The sequence below is a fragment of the Salvelinus namaycush genome, chromosome 25 (assembly GCF_016432855.1).
Source record: "Salvelinus namaycush isolate Seneca chromosome 25, SaNama_1.0, whole genome shotgun sequence".
NCBI classification, from domain to species: domain Eukaryota; kingdom Metazoa; phylum Chordata; class Actinopteri; order Salmoniformes; family Salmonidae; genus Salvelinus; species Salvelinus namaycush.
Genome location: NC_052331.1, coordinates 10,022,340 through 10,042,263, shown reverse-complemented (window position 1 = coordinate 10,042,263; position 19,924 = coordinate 10,022,340). Strand labels below are relative to the sequence as shown.

The following is a 19,924-nucleotide window of genomic DNA, read 5'->3' as shown; positions in this document are numbered from 1 at the left end:
AGGGATTGATTGAATATGTCCGTAAACACACCAGCCCGCTGGTCTGCGCATGCTCTGAGCACGCGGCTAGGGATGCCGTCTGGGCCGGCAGCCTTGCGAGGGTGAACACGTTTAAATGTTTTACTCACGTTGGCTGCGGTGAAGGAGCAGGTTTTGGTAGCGGGCCGTGTTAGTGGCACTGTATAGTCCTCAAAGCGAACAAAGAAGTTGTTTAGTTTGTCTGGGAGCAAGACGTCGGTGTCCGTGACGGGGCTAGTTTTCTTTTTGTAATCCATGAATGACTGAAGACCCTGCCACATGTCTCGTGTCTGAGCCGGTGAATTGCGACTCTACTTTGTCTCTATACTGACGCTTAGCTTGTTTGATTGCCTTAGGGAGGGAATAGCTACACTGTTTGTATTCGGTCGTGTTTTCCTGGTCGCCTTGCCATGAATAAAAGCAGTGGTTCGTGCTTTCAGTTTTGCGCGAATGCTGCCCTCAATCCACAGTTTCTGGTTGGGGAAGGTTTTAATAGTCACAGTGGGTACAACATCACTGTTGCACTTGCTAATAAACTTGCTCACCGAATCAGCGTATACATCAATGTTGTTGTCTGAGGCTATCCGGAACATATCCCAGTCCACGTGATCGAAGCAATCTTGAAGCGTGGAATCCGATTGGTCGGACCAGCGTTGAACAGACCTGAGCACGGGCGTTTCCTGTTTTAGTTTCTGTCTATAGGCTGGGAGCAACAAAATGGAGTCATGGTCAGATTTGCCGAAAGGAGGGCGAGGGAGGGCTTTGTATGCGTCGCGCAAGCTAGAGTAGCAATGATCCAGAATGCTGCCAGCCCAGGTCGCGCATTCGATATGCTGATAAGATTTCGGGAGCCTTGTTTTCAGATTAGCTTTGTTAAAATCCCCAGCCACAATAAATGCATCCTCAGGATACTAATGCATAGACATAAGGTTGTTCTTTGAGATGTTTGTGTTAGTGCACCAGAATTTGTACTTATGGACCGATACCAGGTTTAGTAGTGATGGGGGGGGGGGGGGAAATCGATAGTTATATGATGCTACATTATTTGTGGACGATATATCAATATTTGACTCAAAGTATCAATAAAGAAAAAATATGTACATACTGTAGGAAGCGTTAGCTGGCGCTAGTTGGCTGTACCTGCGCCAAAACTCCAGTATTTTTCATCCTATAGCTTGTTCTCATCTTTTTAAGTAGGGAGACAGCATTTTTTTTAGCACTTCTATTTCCTTGACTGATCAAAATTCATTTTCTCATGTTATCTTGTCTCTTTGCAGCAGACGTACGCTGAGTTTTCAGAACATTAGGAACACCTAATATTGAGTTGCATCCCCTTTTGTCTTCAGAACAGCCTCAATTTGTCAGGACATGGATTCTACAAGGTGTCAGAAGCATTCCACAGTGATGCTGGCCCATGTTGACTCCAATGCTTTCCACAGTTGTCAAGTTGGCTGGATGTCCTTTGGGTGGCGGGCCATTCTTGATACACACAGTAAAATGATGAGCCTGAAAAACCTAAAAGCATTGCAATTCTTGACACACTCAAACCGGTGTGCCTGGCACCTACCACCATACCCCCTTTCAAAGGCACATATTTTGTCTTGCCCATTCACCCTCTGAATGGCACACATAAAAAATCCATGTCTCAATTGTCTCAAGGCTTAAAAATCCTACTTTAACTTGTCTCTTCTCCTTCATCTACACTGATTGAAGTTGATTGTGTAATGACAACAATAACAATAAGGGATCATAACATAATTATCATGATATCACATCGTGAGGTCCCTGGCAATACTAAACCTGACAATGGTTTATTTGTTAATTATCACGATACTCAATACCATCATGATACGTGATACTACGGCAAAAAAAAGCATATTAGCTAAAGTCACAGAACAGCACATGATCCAGACAGAAATTGCGCTACTGATCTGTTCAGTCATTGGGCATCTTCTGAGTTCATTATCATTAATGTACTTGCTGATGGCAAAGCACAACTCTAGATTTCTCTTATAGTCTTATTATAGAGCTTCAATGATTTAAACTATTAACACGAAACCAACTTCCAAATGTCCAGACTGCCCCAGTTCGGATAGCTTGAGAAAATATTTTCGAAGAATTCAAACTTTAAGCTATCAACTCCAAACCAACGATGAGATGATCAGACTGCCCCTACTTAGATTTCTATGTATGCTTTTTAACTTTAACAATTTTACATTTGCAAAAATGAACATGTTTAAAAAATACAGATATAATACACTAGTTTTAGAACACCTACTCATTCAAGGGTTTTTCTTTATTTTTACTATTTTCTACATTGTAGAATAATAGTGAAGACATCAAAACTATGAAATAACACATGGAATCATGTAGTAACCAAAAAAGTATATATTTTATATTTGAGATTTCTTCAAATAGCCACCCTTTGCATTGATGACAGCTTTGCACACTCTTGGCATTCTCTCAACCAACTGAGGTAGTCACCTGGAATGCATTTCAATTAACAGGTGTGCCTTGTTAAAAGTTGATTTGTGGAATTTCTTTCCTTCTTAATGCGTTTGAGCCAATCAGTTGTGTCAATCAGTTGTGTTGTGACAAGGTAGGGGGTATTCAGAATATAGCCCTTTTTGGTAAAAGACCAAATCCATTTTATGGCAAGAACAGCTCAAAGAAGCAAAGAGAAACGACAGTCCATCATTACTTTAAGACATGAAGGTCAGTCAATACAGAAAATGTCAAGAACTTTTAAAGTTTCTTCAAGTGCAGTCGCAAAAAACATAAAGCGCTATGATGAAACTTGCTCTCATGAGGACCGCCACAAGAATGGAAGACCCAGAATTACCTCTGCTGCAGAGGATAAGTTCATTAGAGTTACCAGCATCAGAAATTGCAGCCCATATAAATGCTTCACAAAGTTCAAGTAACAGACACATCTCAACATCAACTGTTCAGAGGAGACTGTGTGAATTAGGCCTTCGTGGGTGAATTGCTGCAAAGAAACCACTACTCAAGGACACCAATAATAAGAAGAGACTTGCTTGGGCCAAGAAACACGAGCAATGAACATTAGACCAGGGGAAATTTGTCCTTTGGTTTGATGAGTCAAAATGTGATATTTTTGGTTCCAACCGCCGTATCTTTGTGAGACACGGTGTGGGTGAACGGATGATCTCTGCATGTGTATTTCCCACCGTAAAGCATGGAGGAGGTGTTATGGTGTTGGGGTGCTTTGCTGGTGACGCTGTCTGTGATTTATTTAGAATTCAAGACACACTTAACCAGCATGGCTACCACAGCATTCTGCAGAGATACGCCATCCCATCTTGTTTGGGTTTAGTGGGACTATCATTTGTTTTTCAACTGGACAATGACCCACTACCAGGCTGTGTAAGGGCTATTTTACCAAGAAGGAGAGTAATGGAGTGCTGCATCAGATGACCTGGCCCCCACAATCCCCCGACCTCAACCAAATTGAGATGGTTTTGGATGAGTCAGAGGAAAAGCAGCCAACAAGTGCTCAGCATATGTGGGAACTCCTTCAAGACTGTTGGAAAAGCATTCCAGGTGAAGCTGGTTGAGAGAATGCCAAGAGTGGGCAAAGCTGTCATCAAGGCAAAGGGTGGCTATTTGAAGAATCTCAAATATAAAATAAGTTTAACACTTTTTTTGGTTACTACATGATTCCATATGTGTTATTTCATAGTTTGGATGTCTTCACTATTATTCTACAATGTAGAAAATAGTAAAAATAAAGAAACCCTTGAATGAGTAGCTGTTCTAAAACTTTTGACCGGTAGTATATTTAACAGGGAAGATATATTGACACGTAGGTCTATTTTCCAAATGTGCCCTGTATAATGCAATATATAAACACAAGACATGTGAGATATATATCTCACACACACTCTCACACATTAAAATGCAACAATACAGTCATGGTAAGCACAAATTGTCACACCCTGATCTGTTTCAACTGTCTTTGTGATTTTCTCCACCCCCCTCCAGGTGTCACCCATCTTCCCCATTATCCCCTGTGTATTTATACCTGTGTTTGTTTGTCTGTTGCCAGTTCGTTTTGTTCGTAAAACCTACCAGCGTTTGTTTCCCTACTCCTGCCTGTTTCTTGCTCCTGTTTTCTAGTCTTTCCTGGTTTTGACCGTTCTGCCTGCCCTGACCCTGAAACTGCCTGCTGTTTTGTACCTTACCCCACCTTACTGGATTATTGACCCCTGTCTGCCCTGACCCTGAGACTGCCTGCCGTTCTGGACCTTTTACACCTTCTCTGGATTATTGACCCTGCCTGCCTTGACCTGTCATTTGCCTGCCGCTGTTGTTGTAATAAACTTTTGTTACCTCGACACAGTCTGCATCTGGGTCTAACCTAAACATAAAACATCACAAATCACCCACAGTTACATTCCTCCAAAAATAAATTGCCCGAACGGCACCAGAACATCAAGATGAAATGTATTTAGAATTTTGTTCAGGAACACGGTGCATGAAACTAAAAGCAGATTTGCGTAGTGTTGTCTGTAATAAAGCTCTTTTGTGAGGAAACTCATTCTGATTGGCTGGGCCTGGCTCCCAAGGCCCAGCCTTGACTGCACCCCTGCCCAGTCAAGTGTAATCCATAGATTAGGGTATTATTTATTTCAATTGACTAGACTCCCAGTCCCTGCCACTGAAAAACATCCCCACGGCATGATGATGCTGCCACCACCATGCTTCACCATAGGGATGGTGCCAGGTTTCCTCCAGACTTGACACTTGGCATTCAGGCCAAAGAGTTCAACCTTGGTTTCATCAGACAAGAATCTTATTTCTCATGGTCTGAGAGTCCTTTAGGTGCCTTTTGGCAAACTCCAAGCGAGCTGTTTTGCCTTTTACTGAAGAGTGGCTTCCGTCTGGCTACTTTACCATTAAGGCCTGATTGGTGGAATTCTGCTTATTGTTCTCCCATCTCCACAGAGGAACTCTAGAGCTTTGTCAGAGTGACCAAGGCCCTTCTCCCCCGATTGCTCAGAGGCAGATGGTTTGAGTCTTTGATATTTATTGTAATCCAAAAGGTCAAAACCAGTTCAGAGTCCAGGAGGTACAGAGTGGCTGGCAGGCTCGAGGTCAAGGCATGCAGGCGGGTACAGAGTCCAGAAACAGGCAGGGGTCAAAACCGGGAGGACTAGCAAAAAGAGAATAGCAAAAGCTGGAACACGGGAAAAACATGCTGGCTGACTTGAACATACAAGACGAACTGGCACAGAGAGACAGGAAACACAGGGATAAATACACCTGGGAAAATAAGCGACACCTGGAAGGGGTGGAGACAATCACAAGGACAGGTGAAACAGATCAGGGCATGACACTTGGTTGTTCCAAACTTCTTCCATTTTAAGAATGATGGAGACCACTGTGTTCTTGGGGACCACCAATACTGCAGAATTTTTTTTGTGGTACCCTTCCCCAGATCTGTGCCTCGACACAATCCTGTCTCGGCACTCTCCGGACAGTTCCTTCGACCATGGCTTGGCTTTTGCTCTGACATGCACTGTCAACTGTGGGACCTTATATAGACAGGTGTGTGCCTTTCCAAATCATGTCCAATCAATTGAATTTACCACAGGTGGACTCCAATTTGTAGAAACATCTCAAATATGACCAATGGAAACAGGATGCACCTGAGCTCAATTTCGAGTCTCATAGCAAAGGGTCTGAATACTTACAGTACCAGTCAAAATTGTGGACACCTACTCATTCAAGGGTATTTTCTTAATTGTTACTATTTTCTACATTATAGAATAATAGTGAAGACATCAAACCAAGAAATGTCACATATGGAATCATGTAGTAACCAAAAAGTGTTAAACAAATTCAAATATATTTTAGATTCTTCAAATTAGCCACCCCTTGCCTACATAAATTAGCATAAAAAACCCCACCAACCTGAACCGTTGAAGGTAGAGACACCAAACCAATGTTCAAATGTTCAGGCTATCCTGACTTGTCATTATTAAACGTTTATCAAATATAACTATATACATTTGCATTATCAGCATAAAATTATCACACCCTGATCTGTTTCACCTGTCCTTGTGCAACGGATGTGAAATGGCTAGCTAGTTAGCGGTGGTGCGCGCTAATAGCGTTTCAATCGGTTACATCACTCGCTTTGAGACCTTGAAGTAGTGGTTCCCCTTGCTCTGCAAGGGCCGCGGCTTTTGTGGAGCGATGGGTAACGATGCTTCGTGGGTGTCAGTTGTTGATGTGTGCAGAGGGTCCCTGGTTCGCACCCGGGTCGGGGCGAGGTGACGGACTAAAGTTAAACTGTTACACTTGTGCTTGTCCCTCCAGGTGTCACCCATCTTCCCCATCATCCCCTGGGTATTTAAAGCTGTGTTTTCTGTCTGTTTGTGCCAGTTTGTCTTGTATGTTCCAAGTCAATCAGCGTGTTTTTCCCGTGATCCTGCCTTGTCTATTCTCTTTTGCTAGTCCTCCTGGTTTTGACCCTTGCCTGTTTTCTGGACTCTGTACCCACCTGCCGGACCATTTTGCCTGCCCTGACCTTGAGCCTGCCTGCCACACTGTACCTCCTGGACTCTGAACCGGTTTTGACATTTTGCCTGTCCACGACCATTCTCTTGCCTACCCCTTTTGGATTATGAATAAATATCAAAGACTCAAACCATCTGCCTCCCATGTCTGCATCTGGGCCTCGCCTTGTGCCCTTATAAAAATAACCCACCAACAACTGTTGAACCGTTCAAGCTAGAGACACCAAACCAACTTTTACATGTTAAGGCTATCCAATCAATCAGCCAATTAATCAATACATTTTTAAATCTACCTACTTTTTCCAACTATAACCAGACACTACCACTACTATAACTTTTTTCAAAACCATAAATACTTTAAAACAATCTAGCAAGCACACCATATTTTCTTCAAGAAATGTACTTTTCTAGTAAAAAAAATGGCTCTCAAAAATGTTGAAATTTGATGTACATCTATGCATTAATGAGTCAATCATAAAATCTAACTACATAATGGCAATGTATTTGAATGGTGAATCTCTATTGATTAACTGGGTAAATCAAGATGTAGTCTAGGCCTATTCACAACACAGGTGAATTAATGCATATTATATAGGAGTATGTTTATGCATTGAGTTGAACTTGTTTTGGTTGATTTCACTGATCTACAGATGATAAATAACCAATTTCCCAGTGTTTTCCACTAGCGCCGGTTACACACACATTTTCAGCCGGTTACTTTTTCCACTTAAATTAACTTTGCCACTTTTTAACAATTCGCAAGTCAGAAAAAAATGTAGCTACGCACTCTCTCGCTACAATGAATGATATGAATTAACTATGCTACTTTTAAATTCGGAAAACCTCTCCCGCTAGAATGAACGATAGGCATATGCATCTTCTAGTTATCTATTGATAGGACAGGCACCTGTCAGTCTGCTGTCTGTTCCGCCTTCCTGTACCTTTGTTTGTGTGTGTGTGTGTGTGTTGTGTACAGTGTGGTTGCAGGCTAATTTATTTTCACGTAGGAAGAGAGCATGAAGCTCCTTCATCGTCTGTGAGTCAATTTGCACGTCCTGTATAATGTGGTAACGATGATTCGAAATCCGCTAAGCCTATTGTTTTCTGGCACCATTTATTCAATTTAGCGTGATTCATATTCAGCCACGAAGTGCTGGCGTATAGGCTTACTGTGATTTGATTGACGAACAGGAAGCTTGACTAGTTTATAAATGGTGTCGAATTGTTTGAATAAAGTCAATTTCATATCGTCGCCATTCATACAACGTAGTTATATGTCCATGGTATTGCATCGCGACAAGTCAACTAAAGAGCTAGTTAGTATTTTCGGTATGAAATCAATCAAGAGCTGTTTATTTGGCTCCTTAATTTGCATACTAGTAAGCTTTTTGCCGATTATCTGCAGATACATTATGAAAACGTTCAATGAAGATAGTGAATCATCCTCACTGCAGGAACAATAGTTAGGCTAGTGGAGCGATATCCCCACTCTGGTCGAAAATATGATAAAAGAAAACAATTGTTTTAAAAGCTAATAATACTATATGGTATTTTCTAAGATATTGATATAGGTCTACTAATTTAATCAAAGTGTTGACAATGGAGTAGTAAACTGCTGCTTTCTGTGTAGCAAAGCCCATGATTAACACTTGCATCATTCCTCAATCATACCTGTGGTGCAGATAGCTGACAAAATGCCTCTTAAAAGGAACCTTGAAGCCTGTGGAAGTTAGCAGACTCTTACAAGGTTCTTTATGAAGAAATCTGTGGGTTAGCTAAACACATTTTAATTTTTTTTTTAAATGACACTGCAATTCACAAAGAGTTGCAGGCACATGTTGAAATGATTTTACTAATTTAACTGACAGCATTGATCTCTTAACACATATGGGCCCAAAACCTAATTGAGCATCTGTTCTGTTTGATTTTAGTCCCATTTTTCCATTTGATAAAGTGCCCAAAACACAATTTGTTTGATTTTAAATGTAACCTTACGCATTTCATTGGGGATAATTTGGCCTATTTACTTAATTTTGCTGTTTTAATAAAATACTTAATTTGAAGAACAAACATACTGTAATTGTGGCAATTCATATCTTGCAGTAAAATACTTTAACCTCAACAGAAGACAGGTTAAATGAAAAAAAAAAAAAAGGTTTAATGTTCTCTTAGAAAATAGCCATGATCATATAGGCCTAGATGATATCCCCTAAAACTAACAATACACTGAATGTATACATTTTCAGTCATTTTAAATTGTAAACACGATACCACAACACATTTTTTAAATCTGGGAGGGAAACTCAATAATTTCAGTGTGTTTCAGATGGAATCAAGGCAGTAGATTGTAAACAGAGGACACCAAAATAAAGCTGGTTTGGCCAAAAAAACTTTAAGTTTTGTCATTTTTCTTTTTCAGAGGGGGGTTACGGGTACAAAAACAATCATATAAATGCAGACAAAGATAACCCATCCACCCGCCCTCCCGCTTCCCACCAATGTTCTCTCTAAGCTGCGCAGGTGCAGCCCATGCAGAGTAGCAGCAGATTGAACTTCACTCAACTTTCTTCACACAAGTTTTCTCCTTTAGTTAACACTATCAATGTTTCGCGCTACTGTGGGAATTGTGCTTGAATAAAAACAGTATTAGCCACTTTCAATGTAACATACCGAAACAAAACAAACTATGCAAGATTTAGTATGCAAAACTAACTGCGAGAGATTTTCTTGTAGGTAGAGCGTATTGGAGTAGGATTCTATTGCTTTGACAGGCATGACTCAGGCCCGTACTCAGACCGGTGCACCATAACCAATCAGAGCTGCATTAAGCCAATGTGCCATATATGGATCTGTGCCATTCACTTTGAACTGGACTGTGTTTATAGCATGAGTGGTTGTGAGTAGATGTGTTTGTTTTGATATCAAAGTGAGAGCTGCATGTGCACATTTGTTCATATTCTTTGCTAGTTAGTGAGTTATTAGCCCAGTTATTTCTAGTCAACAATTGGGGAGGGATTGATTCCTACAAGAGCACAAAATGTGTGCATTTCTATCCATCTTTGAAAAGCAAGTCAGGTAAAGAGCTTTTTTATGTCTTAAAGGGGCAGTGTTGTATTTTGAGACAGTCTTGAGTAAGCTAAGTAGACAATAGGCAAAGGGTAGTGTAATTTGTCTGTTTCTCTAATAATGGTATGAGAATAATGATGCATTTTATTTTGTAAAGTGGTTTCTTGCATCAAACCCAATTTGACAATTTGACACATTTGACAGAAGTCCTGAAAAGAACAGAAATCCTAGTACCAAATCGTTGTTCTAGTTTTGGTATACCGTGCAACACTAGCCTGTGTGTGCGATCCACAATTCTCACAGGTTCACATTGTGATGGTGTTGAGATAAACAGGCCTTTTCCCCCTTCCTGATTCATCATCTGTAGGTGGGCTCTCTGGTGGAGCAACACCACGCAGGCTGGTGGTGCCAGTCACTGCCACTGCGTCACTGTGATCAAGCCCTCTGCGAGTCACGTTGGGGAACAAACTGTCTCACAAGTCATCCTTGCAGATACACCAGCCTTCATTATGACTGTGTGTGTGTGTATGCTTGTGTTAATACCCTTGTTGGAACCAAGTATTTAGTTTATTTGTTATAATTAATTGGTGATGTATAAGTGAATAGGTTGGTTTACTTTTGAGTTGAAGTTTTGCCCAATATGGTCGCTTGTTAAGCTGTGGCCAATGGGAGAGTTGACCTGGTTAACAGGAGGCCTGGGGAAAAAAGAGAGGGAGAGAGAAGATGAGAAAAGGATGGACATTACATTATGACCGTTGGTGAAGAAAAATAATAAAAGAAAACAATAAAAATTGAACCAAACCCATAGCTACCGAGTTTTGAAGGGAAATAACGATTTTATTTTATAAGAGAGTTGTTATAATTTTGTTAAGAAAGACTTATTTGACAGCCTTGAGGTTAGCCTAGAATCGTGTGAAACCGAGAGAGAATTGCTTGGGAAAGATTAACGAGTTCATGTTCCCATGGGATATCGGTTACTGCTAAAGAGTACTGTCTGCATTAATAGCTGTGCTTGCTGTGGATCTTGTGAGGAAATCTGCACAGAACTGCCATACTTCGCTGAGGGAATATCTACGAGTAGTGAGTAACCACAACGGTGGGGTGCTTCTGGACTTTATGTGTGTCGTAATTTTTTTTTTTAGCTCCAACGCGCACCAACGAAGTTAAGCAAGCTTGAAATAATTTGGACATGGGTTGTGCACGACTCATTGGGGTTTATTATTTGTATTTCTTTTGATGTGGTGCATTGAAAATGTAATAATACACATCTTGAACCTTATGTATGTTGCCTTGGTGGAGTCATTTCCTGTTTCAATTTCATTTAATGCGTGGGAAAGTATATACTTATACAATAACAAAAATCTATAATCATTCCATCTGAAGTTAATACCCTATTTGTCATCACCCTAGATAGTTTACAATAGGGATTCTTATTTGAGATGTCCTTCTCACCTAACATCCCATGTTGTTGAGATATTCTACGTAAGTTAATTGTCACGCCCTGACCTTAGAGATCCTTTTTATGTATCGCTTTTGGTTTGGTCAGGGCGTGAGTTGGGGTGGGCATTCTATGTCTGGTGTTCTATGTTGTCTATTTCTTTGTGTTTGGCCGTGTGTGGTTCCCAATCAGAGGCAGCTGTCAATCGTTGTCTCTGATTGAGAACCATACTTAGGTATCCTGTTCCCACCTGTGTTTGTGGGTAGTTGTTTCCTGTTTTGTGTTTTTTCACCTTACAGGACTGTTTCGTGTCGTTCACTCTCTTTGTTGTTTTTTGTCATTCAGTGTTCAGTTTATTTGATTAAATTTACTATGAACACTTACCAGGCCTCCTATGTGTCTCTCCACTCCAGTGATGATCCATGGCACGAAGCCTCCAGTGATGATCCATGGCACGAAGCCTCCAGTGATGATCCATGGCATGAAGCCTCCAGTGATAATCCATGGCACGAAGCCTCCCGTGATGATCCATGGCATGAAGCCTCCAGTGATGATCCATGGCACGAAGCCTCCAGTGATAATCCATGGCACGAAGTCTCCAGTGATGATCCATGGCACGAAGCCTCCAGTGATGATCCATGGCACGAAGCCTCCAGTGATGATCCATGGCACGAAGCCTCCAGTGATGATCCATGGCATGAAGCCTCCAGTGATGATCCATGGCGTGAAGCCTCCAGTGATGATCCATGGCACGAAGCCTCCAGTGATGATCCATGGCACCAAGCCTCCAGTTATGATCCATGGCACGAAGCCTCCAGTGATGATCCATGGCACGAAGCCTCCAGTGATGATCCATGGCAAGAAGCCTCCAGTGATGATCCATGGCACGAAGCCTCCAGTGATGATCCATGGCAAGAAGCCTCCAGTGATGATCCATGGCACGAAGCCTCCATTGGTGATCCATGGCACGAAGCCTCCAGTGATGATCCATGGTAAGAAGACTCCAGTGATGATCCATGGCACGAAGCCTCCTGTGAGGAGTTATGGCACGAGGCCTCCAGCGACGCCCGTCAGTCCGGAGCTTCCAGCGACGCCCTCTAGTCCGGAGCCTCCAGCGACGCCCTCTAGTCCGGAGCCTCCAGCGACGCCCTCTAGTCCGGAGCCTCCAGCGACGCCCTCTAGTCCGGAGCCTCCAGCGACGGGCTTCAGTCAGGAGCAGCCAGAGTCTCCCTCCTGTCCGGAGCAGCCAGAGTCTCCCTCCTGTCCGGAGCAGCCAGAGTCTCCCTCCTGTCCGGAGCAGCCAGAGTCTCCCTCCTGTCCGGAGCAGCCAGAGTCTCCCTCCTGTCCGGAGCAGCCAGAGTCTCCCTCCTGTCCGGAGCAGCCAGAGTCGCCCTCCTGTCCGTAGCTGCCAGAGTCGCCCTCCTGTCCGGGGCCCGCTGCGAGGGTTCCCAGTCCGGGGTCGGCTGCAAGGGTTTCTGCTCCAGAGGCGCCACCTAAGTGGGCCAAGACTAAGGTGGAGCGGGGTCCACGTCCCGCACCAGAGCCGCCACCGCGGATAGATGCCCACCCAGACCCTCCCCTATAGGTTTAGGTTTTGCGGCCGGAGTCTGCACCTTTGGGGGGGGGGGGGGGGTACTGTCACGCCCTGACCTTAGAGATCCTTTTTATGTCTCTATTTTGGTTTGGTCAGGGCGTGAGTTGGGGTGAGCATTCTATTTCTGGTGTTCTATGTTGTCTATTTCTTTGTGTTTGGCCGTGTGTGGTTCTCAATCAGAGGCAGCTGTCTATCGTTGTCTCTGATTGAGAACCATACTTAGGTAGCATGTTCCCACCTGTGTTTGTGGGTAGTTGTTTCCTGTTTTGTGTTTTTTCACCTTACAGGACTGTTTCGTGTCGTTCACTCTCTTTGTTGTTTTTTGTCATTCAGTGTTCAGTTTATGTGATTAAATTTACTATGAACACTTACCACGCTGCGTGTTAGTCCGATGATTCCTATTCCTCATCATCAGACGAAGAGGAGGAGCGTTACATTAATATCGTGAGAGTCAAATTCGAGCCTGGTGAGAGGGTTACACGTGCATTATCAAGTGTAGCTTATGTGAGTGAGCAGTGTAAACATGAATATAGTTGTTATTGTGTGGATGTTGTTCTTTGGCCATCTCTTTCGCTGTCTTTCCTCTGAGTTCCGAGGTCAGGTCACCTGCTTGGACCAGGTACGGGTCGATAATTCATTTGGATGTGTTGGGAGGGATCAATAAGGCCTGGAGCAGTTCCCCGGGGAGGGACGGAGGACAGACCGGCAGCGTGTCGGGGTGCGCTTCATCAGCAGGTTTTGTTGGGCTTGGTTTACTCGGAGAGGATGCAGCTGTTCACATTCCCTCTGGAGGGCACCGCAACGCACTGTGTGTGTGGATCTATTATGTGTGTGTGAGAGAAGTGTGTGTGTGTGTACACCTTCTCAATTTCCCTGACAGAGTTCAACACCTGAGTCAGAATTCATGAAGCCTGTGCAACGAACCTTGCTGCTTTCTTACCTTGCTATACTCCCAGCCCCTCACTGAATGTCAGATGGTACAGACTGACTCCTGTCTCCTTCCTCTTTAGGGCTGTACTACGTGGACTCGGAGGGGAACCGTGTGTGTGGAGACTTATTTGCGGTGGGCTCTGGCTTTATGTATGCGTATGGAGTGGTGGACAGCGGGCTGAGACAGGCTATGTCTGTAGAGGAGGCGTGCGAGCTGGGCCGCAGAGCCATCTACCAGGCCACATACCGAGACGCCGATAGCGGAGGACAGGTCAATCTGAACCAGGAAGACGTATTGAAGCTGCACCACCAATACCAGGAACAGAACATATAGAGAGGGGAAGGAGGGATTGATGAAGAATAGTAATAATCAGGAAGCTTGATAATGATATAGCAGCAATGTTTTATTCATTTGGATTCATTTCGCAAACAGTTTGCTGCAGTTCCCACACACAACGTGTTTCATAAAGGGGGTGCCGTTTTCTAGTGAAGAGGCTGATGAGTCAAATCCGTCTTACTCGGTGTAGGAATAGTCTGCATCTCTTACAATGTTACAGATCTACCTTCTAACAAAAACTGGGAAAGCAAATCTTTTCTCAGAAAAACCTTGTGATGTTTTTGTAAACATGAAATGTGTTTTTATTTGATTTACGTCCTCTTGTTTTTCCTCCTGTGTTTACTGTAGATGTGTATTTTATTCATACACACAACACATTCTCACTTCTGTCATTTGATCTTTTTCTTCTTTTCTCCATCCCTTGATATAGCTCCTTCCATTTTCTGTTGAGATCCTGATGTATTCTGTTCCTCAACCTACAGCTATAGCTCTAACCCTGCTCTGTGATCATTGGGGAGTAGCTGCAGTGTTTACCTTTCAACTATAGGAGATGCTAATTACATATCTATCGCTAATTGTGCTTCCTGTGTGGAAAACGGTATATTTTCCCCCTCACTTAACTTCCCCTCCAATGGTTTTATATATATTTTTTTCATTAATTGGAAGGGAAATGTATTTTTTTTATTTCTCTCCGACACACTTAGCCTCTCAATGCTAATGTTATATGCCGCTCTGTCACTGTGCTTTACAATGTAATGATCTGCGCGGGGCTGTGTGAGCCCCTTCAGTGGTTTTATGGCGGGAAATAAACACTAATAAAAGCGATTGGTAGCCATCTAAGCCCCTGCACCTTCCAGCCATGGTTAAAAACTAGTTTCACAGGTGGATAGTTAGCAGATGGAATATAAATGGGATTTCAATAAATGTAAATGAGCCTTCCTTTCCAGCTCTCTGCGCTGAGTAAATGAAGAGATGAGAATTACACCATGGTGGACCCACACAATCACAATGGCAAGCTGGAATCATACAGAGCACTTAATTTACTGGTAAGTAGACCACTTTGATATGACACTGAAAGGTAATGTGGGTATAGACTATTTTAAGGATAAGTGCAGGATTTATAATACATGATTCAAGTATTAAACTAATGTTGGTCTTCTCTTTCGAGCATGATGAGCTTTCTTGTATGGAAGAACTGGAATGGAACGCCTATACAACCTGCAGCCAGCCATGACTGGAGGTCTTCACCCATCGTATAGGGCCATTTGGCTCTCAATGTCTGACATTTTTCAGTGTCACTACCTCCGTTATGATTTGCTCTCTCCACTCACAATGCTTTAAAATCGACTACTGGATTGTGACATCGGGGGATGGCGTGACAAATGGTGAAAATAACATTGTTTGAACCTAAATGAGAGCGAGCATTTAGAAAAAGACCAGCTGGCGATATTGGAAGGTGCCAGCATGATGATTTTCAGTGTCAGAAAATAACCTCTGTGCCCACGATATGCCATCTGTCAGGTGGTCATATGTGATTTTGGTCTCAGCCACTCGATCTGATTAAGGCCAAGACTCCTGGGGGAGGCGAGTCTTGGATGAGCACAGATCCACTTCAAACTTCATGTTTATCTGAAAACCGTTATCCCATTGAAGGTGTGAGCTCAGAGATCATAGAGAAAAACACAATGATACGAGTGTGTGCCGTCGGTGATGATTGAGTGTACCAGAGTAATAGCTACTAATTTCTCTCATCCTGGATGCTGTACGTACATCAACAAAACAAATGAGAAGTGTTATTTGGCTGAGGTAATGTTTCTGGGCGCGCTGTCTCGTGTCCACCCCGAAGGCCCTTGGGGTGTCGTGTAATCAGCGTGCTCGAGTCCTTAAACGCGTGCCAGTTTCGAGGGATAATTGTGTTCGTGCTTTTTGCGCATCCCTATCATCGGTCGCGCAAGAGGCTGCTGCTCTCGCCTCATTTGAGAGGTGCCGTTTTTCATCCCTCTGGGCTCGGCAGTGGCGGCTGCTGCTGCGCGGTGTCCTCGAGCCTGTTTTCCCCTCTCCTGGTTTTGGCAATGGCTTTCCCATCAATTAATTTGGCTGCACGAAGGAATAAAGCCTCACTGAGAAAACATTGGCGGTCTCTATGTGTAGTCTGACAGGTCTGGTCCATTCTCGAGTCAGTCCTTGTCCTTTCTAGGCACTTATAGTGTGTTGCTGCCACAGTTGCTGCTGCATGTTGTTCTTGATGATGGTGATGGTGATAATGATAGCTCCACTATTAGCACAACGTGTCCCAGAGGAGCCCCGGGGCTCAGGGCTGTTTGGCCCTTGTCATGACACCTGACTGTATAAATGTGGCATGTCTGTTTGTTTTATCGTCAGCAACATAAGGGCCTCCCAGGCAAACAGACACAGGGTCAAAAGAAGCCGCTAAAGAGATGGCAGTAAGAGCGATGGTCTCTGCCATGGCCAGTCCACTTACTCCTATGTGGCACTTGTTTTTATTGCTGTTGTCCTTTAATATGTGGTGACCATCATGCCCTGTAGGACTGAAGAGTGGATTGCATCTCGATTCTGGTTGTTTCTGGTTGTTTTTTCAGGGTATCAAGAGAATTCTGAGAGCCTGCTGGTTTTAGTGCTTGGTATTGTTTGTATGTACTAACATTTGTCAGGATGACACATCATTTAAGTTGTTGTGTGTCTGACCTTGTATGTGGGGGGTGTGCACCAAATTCAAATCTCTTTTTAGAATTCTGTATATGCTACATGGCAGTGTGGTGTACGGAGCACCATGTTCATGTATCCAACATCAAATGACTAGTTTATGACATACACGATTAAATTATTTCAGTTTAGATTCATCACATCAACGGCTGTTCTAGTTATGGAAATAGGCTAGCTCTCTGCCTGCCTGCATGTATCTGGGGGAAGTAAAGTACAGTGTTTTTGGAGGTTTGAAATTTCTCGAAGGACTGCAGGGTTTTTGACATTCATTGCCAGGCTTCTGCAGACCCATCTCAGCCAGAGCCAGACTCTGCAGCGAGGCGTGAAGTCCTCTCCTCTCTTCTCCTAGATTTCCACTTAATCTCCCCCAGGGTGACCTCGGCCCATCGCCCACCTCCCCCTCCACCAACCCCGCAGGTCCATTCAGGCCCAGCCCGATCAATGCCATCTCCCTCTGGCCTGAACGCCCGCCCAGTACACCAGTGGAAGGGGAGGCATTAATTAAACACCTCAGAGCTCATTACTCAGGCCCAGCCCCTCGGCTTCCTGCCTGTTTACTGACTCTGCAATTGTAATTCAGGCTGGAAGTGGATGTGAGGGTAATGAGAGAGGAGGGGAGGACGCCATTGACAGATGATCCGGAGGGATGGACGTGGCAATGGCACTGCCGACTAACACAGACTCTAGTGGCTCGGACGGCGTGATGGACAGATGTTCTAGGGTTCTGTGTAAGTACCCACTCACTCACACAGAAAGTAATATATGATAATGTATGGCACCCTACTCCCTATATAGCGCACTACTTCTGGTCAAAAGTAGTGCACTATACAGTTTAGGTTATAGGGTGCCGTTTGAGACGCAGCCTATGACTTCTACGAAGCGGACATCAGGTAACTTATAGAAGGACCAAGTTAGCAGATCTGGAGAGCTTAAATTGCAGTCTGTGTCTGACACTCTAATGATACTAAACAGTAATGAAGGAATAATGACTCCATGGCTATTCTAAATAACACAAAGTTCCCATAGAGGAGTCGAGTAATGGAACACCCAACACTATCCGTGGTAGGGATTGTTAAAAGGAAAAAAGAAAAAGGAAAACAATCAAATACAATTGATAAAGAAATTAACTACAAATACACTACCATTCAAGATAGGGAATGTTGTAAAATAATTTGTATTCGACTTTCTATTAATAGTACTTATAAATAGATAAAACAGCATTAGAAGAAAGGATAATTATTGAAATAATACATCTTCAAATATATGGAACTGGAACAGGAAAGTACTCAAAGCCTAAAATAAGGTAGGAATCAACATGGTACGGATAAAAAGACAGCAAACAGAGGACATGGAAGCCACAGTATGTGTGTATGTGCAGGTGTATTGTGATGGAAGGTTGGGTGTTTTTGTGTTTGGAAAAGTGAGTGCAAAAGGAAAATGGTTGCAAATGCCAGAGCCCATGTGTGTTTGCGATTGGGAGTTGTGACAGAGAGAGCTTTCAATTTTCTGCGGATATGGGATATACTGTACATTTTAACATAAATGATAACAATAGGTTATTTATTGTCCTATCATGATGGAACGGTCCCCAACCCTATACCCTAGACACCCAACTGAGCGACCCATACACTAAGGAGAAGTCCTTTACTGTTTTATAGGCCTACTGCAAGTAGCCTATACACAGCCAAGATAGAAAGATACATGCAGTCAGAGACCCACTAAAGCAGCACTGCCCCTTCAAGAGTTTGTGCCTGCCTGGTAAAGTTGGTCCTACAAAGCCAATGCCCCCGGATGGGTGAGCATAATATACTGTAAAAGGAAATTCTCAAAACTGCTAATGAGAACCTTGATTACCTTGTACCATTCCAGTGGGGTGATGCCAACACTAGCTGCAGTAACCCATGGGGAGGGTGTCACACTCAGACAATCAGAGAGGGGGCAAATTATTGTGGCCCCGGTGGCACAAAATAATCAAATGTCTGACTGCACAGAGATCTTTTTATTTAACTAGGCAAGTCAGTTTAAGAACAAATTCTTATTTACAATGACAAGACCCGGACAGTGTTGGGCCAATTGTGCACCGCCCCTATGGGACTCCCAGTCACGGCCGGATGTGATACAGCCTGGATTCGAACTAGGGACTGTAATGACGTCTCTTGCACTGAGATGCGGTGCCTTAGACTGCTGCGCCACTCGGGAGCCCAAGGTGCTTGGGAAATGGTCACAATGGGAGACCAGCGTGTGTGTGTTTGAGGGGAAAGGGATGTATCTGCGCTCCATCAGCTAGAACTTGACATTGGTTAATCAAATCTCCCCATTCTTTGTAACGAGTGCACTGAGAGTAAGGAAGCAAGTTCAGGGAGTGAGTGTTTTTAATAAATAAAACAAAACAATTAACACATAACACAAAAAACAACGCACCGGCATGAAAACAGTCGATAACACCTGAGAGAACCAAGGGGAGTGACAGATATAGGGAAGATAATCAAGGAGGTGATGGAGTCCAGGTGAGTGTCATGAGGCGCTGGTGACAGGTGTGCAGGATAATCAGCAACCTGATGACCTAGAGGCCGGAGAGGGAGTATACGTGACATTCGTTCTCAAATTTGCATGCCTTCTCAAACAGCTATAACTGTATATGCATTCTCACATCAAGTCTTTTCTTGAGTTGGGCTTGGAACAACTGTTGAACATCTGAGCTTGTGGTTGTGTGTGTGTGTGTATGTATCCCACATCTTGCTATGGGGTAATGATGTTAGGGACAATATAGGATGAATCAAAATAATTGTTTGCTAAAATAATAATTGCCAAAATTATATTTTTGTAATGGCAATCCTGGTTATAGGTAACAATACTTTGCATTAACTGCCTACATTATTACGCATATTATTAGTGAGTTGTGGAAATAAATTAAGATATAACCCCCCCCCTCAAAAAATATAAATATATATAAATATATACACTACCGTTCAAAAGTATGGGGTCTCTTAGAAATCTCCTTGTTTTTGAAAGAACATTTTAAAAATTGTCTATTAAAAGAACATCAAATTGATCAGAAATACAGTGTAGACAGTTGTTGATGTTGTAAATTACTATTGTAGCTGGAAACAGATTGATAGCCTTTTAGGCAGAGTTCTCTGTTCAGAGTCTCTGTTCTTTAGCCCATCTTAATCTTTTCTTTTTATTGGCCAGTCTGAGATATGGCTTTTTCTTTGCAACTTTCTTTGAGACTGGTGTTTTGCGGGTACTATTTAATGAAGCTGCCAGTTAAG

At 43.1% G+C, this 19,924-nt stretch overlaps 1 protein-coding gene across 1 annotated transcript in view; it reads left to right on the top strand.

Annotated features, from left to right (window-relative positions):
* The window catches only part of psmb5 (proteasome 20S subunit beta 5), a 30,965-nt gene extending 17,040 nt beyond the window's left edge, over nt 1–13,925 (top strand). The window contains 1 exon segment of the mRNA XM_038964331.1: nt 13,672–13,925. Within this exon segment, the coding sequence (XP_038820259.1) occupies nt 13,672–13,925 (254 nt within the window).
* The last annotated feature ends 5,999 nt before the right edge of the window (nt 13,926–19,924 follow it).